This window comes from Lactuca sativa, chromosome 1 (assembly GCF_002870075.4).
Source record: "Lactuca sativa cultivar Salinas chromosome 1, Lsat_Salinas_v11, whole genome shotgun sequence".
Taxonomy (NCBI): domain Eukaryota; kingdom Viridiplantae; phylum Streptophyta; class Magnoliopsida; order Asterales; family Asteraceae; genus Lactuca; species Lactuca sativa.
Window position 1 is genome coordinate 224,767,238 of NC_056623.2, and position 3,280 is coordinate 224,770,517.

Consider the following 3,280-nt stretch of genomic DNA (forward strand, 5'->3'; position numbering starts at 1 on the left):
ATGTCTGAACCTGCAACACCAATACACAAAGTTTTTTGTGTTAACAACATCAAATCTCATATTCCTCTTACCCTTGATCTTGAAAGGCTGAATTATGATGCCTGGCGTGAACTATTCACAACTTACTGTGAAGCATACGATGCTCTCGACCATATTGATGACACGTATGATGATCCCACTCCAAAGCCCACTGATCCTAACTGGAAGAAAGTTGATTCGACTGTTAAAGGATGGATTTACTCAACCCTTTCCCAAAATACCCTTAATATGATTCTGAAACGAGCCACCTACGCTAGACAAGTTTGGCTTACCATCGAACGTCTCTTTCGCGACAATAAAGATTCGAGAGCAATCCAACTTGACACCGAGCTTCGAAATCTCTCCATGGGTGATCTTAGTGTCACTGCCTACTTCACAAAAATCAAGTCTATTGCCGACCTCCTGGAGAATCTCGACCCTCAAGCAAAGGTTCCTGATAAAAATCTTGTCATTTATGCCATTAATGGGTTATCTTCCCGCTTTGATAATGTCGTTGGCATCATCCGTCATCCTATCCCATTCCCATCCTTTGAAGATACCCGCTCAATTTTACTTTCTGAAGAACAACGGATTCTCCTTCATCGACCCCTTCAATCCTCCGCTCATAGTGAACACTCATCTTCCCCATCGCTGTTGCACACTACCACCGACAGCAGTCGCCGTCAGGTCCGCCGCTAAGACCACCGGACCTCCCAAAACCGACGACGCCAACAAGGGTCTAACTCCAATGGACCCTCACGTCCACCACAGCAGTACGGTTGGGTTTACATCCCGCCGCCAGGTTCTTCTCAAATCCCTTGGACTCAACAGCATCGCCCCAGCAATACTCCTTATTGGGCTGCCAACTCACGGCAACAGGCTCCAGGCCTTCTTGGCCCACCTCCTTCATGGCCTCACCTACCTGTTGCACAAGCCCATCTAGCTGCCACTTCCTCTGCACCAGCCCAACACACAAATGCTCCAATAACACCACTGTGGGCCTGGTTTGGGACCGAACAACAGCCCACAGCCCTTCCACAATCATTTAGCTCCATGTCTCTTCAAGAGTCGGTCGAATGGATTATGGACACGGGTGTAACGGACCACGTTCATGCCAACCAAGGTATACTCCAATCCTTTCTTGATAAGAATACTTGTCATAATATCCTAGTTGGTGACGGGACCAAAATACCTGTAGTTGCGACAGGCCATACCTTATTTCCTATACAAAACAACCATCGTCCTCTTTATCTAAACAATGTCCTCATTACACCTTCAATCATCAAAAATCTAATTTATGTACGCAGATTCACTCATCAAAATAAATGCTCTATTGAATTTGATGAATTTGGTTTTACTGTCAAGGATTACAGGACCCGTCTACCCCTAATCCGATGTGACAGTGATGGTCCGCTCTACCCGGTTCTACCTCAAACTCGTCAAGCTCTCGTTTCCACAAGCTCTTCCGTTTGGCACCAATGCCTTGGTCATCCTAGCAGCCATGTTTTACAATTTCTTTTATCCAATAAATTGATTCCATGTAATAAAAATGACTTTACTTCTTTGTGTCATGCTTGTCAAACTGGAAAACATGTCAAACTTCCATTTAGTTCTTCTAATTCTATTGTTTCTCATGCATTTGACATTATACACTCTGATGTTTGGACCTCTCCTATTACTAGTATAAGTGGTTTAAAATATTATGTTATCTTTCTTGACCACTACTCTCACTATCTTTGGGTGTACCCATTAAAACAAAAATCTGATGTTTACTCCAAATTTCTTGAATTTTTCACATATATCAAAAACCAATTCAACACCACCATCAAATCCTTCCAATGTGATAATGGGGGGGGGGGGGAATACAACAATAAACAATTTCATGATTTCTTTGCCACACATGGAATCAACTTTCGTTTTTCATGCCCTCATACATCCCAACAAAACGGAAAATCTTAATGTATGCTTCGCTCAATCAATAACATCATTCGTACTCTACTATTCCAAGCCCATCTACCACCCACCTATTGGGTTGAAGCACTCCACATGGCAACTCATCTCTTAAATATTCTACCTTCCACCTCCATTCAAAATGACACACCCACATACCGACTACTCCAAAAACATCCCACTTATAACCATCTCAAAACTTTTGGATGTCTTTGTTTCCCTCACATCACCACCTCTCACAAACTATCCCCTAGATCCTTACCATGTGTGTTTCTTGGGTATCCATCTCACCATCGAGGTTTTTGATGTCTCGACCTCAACTCTTGCACCATCATTATATCTCGTCATCTCACCTTTGATGAAAATTTCTTTCCTTTCAAAGAAGTATCACCAAATGACTCTCCATCCTACTCTTTCCTTGATGACACCTCCGATCCTTCACCATACTTCCGCTCTAAATTATTCCCTCACCCAAACACCACTACACCCAACCCTACCCCAACAAACCCCCCCTCTGAACCTCCTCCCCTCTTTCCCTCTACTTCTCAAACCGAGCACCCTCCATCTCCTACTGAATCCTCAGATCATAACACCAATATACCTCCTCCTCGTACACATTCCATGACCACTCGATCTTGTAATGGTATCGCAAAACCCATCCAAAAGTTAAATCTCCACACCTCTTCTCTCTCCCCTGTCCCCTCGTCACATCTACAGGCTATTAAGGACCCTAACTGGCGCCAGGCTATGCTTGATGAGTACAATGCCCTTATCTCGAACAGGACTTGGACCCTTGTCCCCAGACCCCAAGGGGTTAATATTATCAGGTCTATGTGGCTTTTTCGCCACAAATTTAATGCAGATGGATCTCTCTCTCTCTCGCTACAAAGCAAGACTTGTAGCGAATGGTCGCAGTCAACAACAAGGCATCAACTGCAATGAGACATTCAGCCCGGTTGTCAAACCGGCCATCATACGCACAGTTCTCAGCATTGCTGTCTCAAGACACTTGCCGATTCATCAGCTTGATGTAAAGAATGCATTTCTTCACGGCCACTTACAGGAAACCGTATATATGTTCCAACCTCCGGGCTTCAAAGATACTAAATTTCCTAATCATGTATGTCGTCTTTAGAGATCCCTTTATGGTCTCAAGCAGGCTCCTAAGGCATGGTTCCACCATTTTGCCCATCATGCCACGTCCATTGGTTTTCACCACAGTTGCACTGACCCGTCATTATTCATTCTTCACTCAGCTGGTGCAACCGCATATTTATTACTGTATGTTGACGACATCATACTGACAGCTTCT

General features: G+C 44.0%; 1 protein-coding gene across 1 annotated transcript; it reads left to right on the forward strand.

Moving 5' to 3' along the window:
- Positions 1 to 717, forward strand: LOC111876960 (uncharacterized). Its single transcript, XM_023873519.1, has one exon. The coding sequence runs from the start codon at positions 1 to 3 to the stop codon at positions 715 to 717; it is 717 nt and encodes a 238-aa protein (XP_023729287.1).
- Positions 718 to 3,280: the final 2,563 nt, after the last annotated feature.

What these genes read in the sequence shown, in the direction of transcription:
- LOC111876960 (XM_023873519.1), top strand. Translation starts at nt 1, where the DNA reads ATGTCTGAACCTGCAACACCAATACACAAAGTTTTTTGTGTTAACAAC.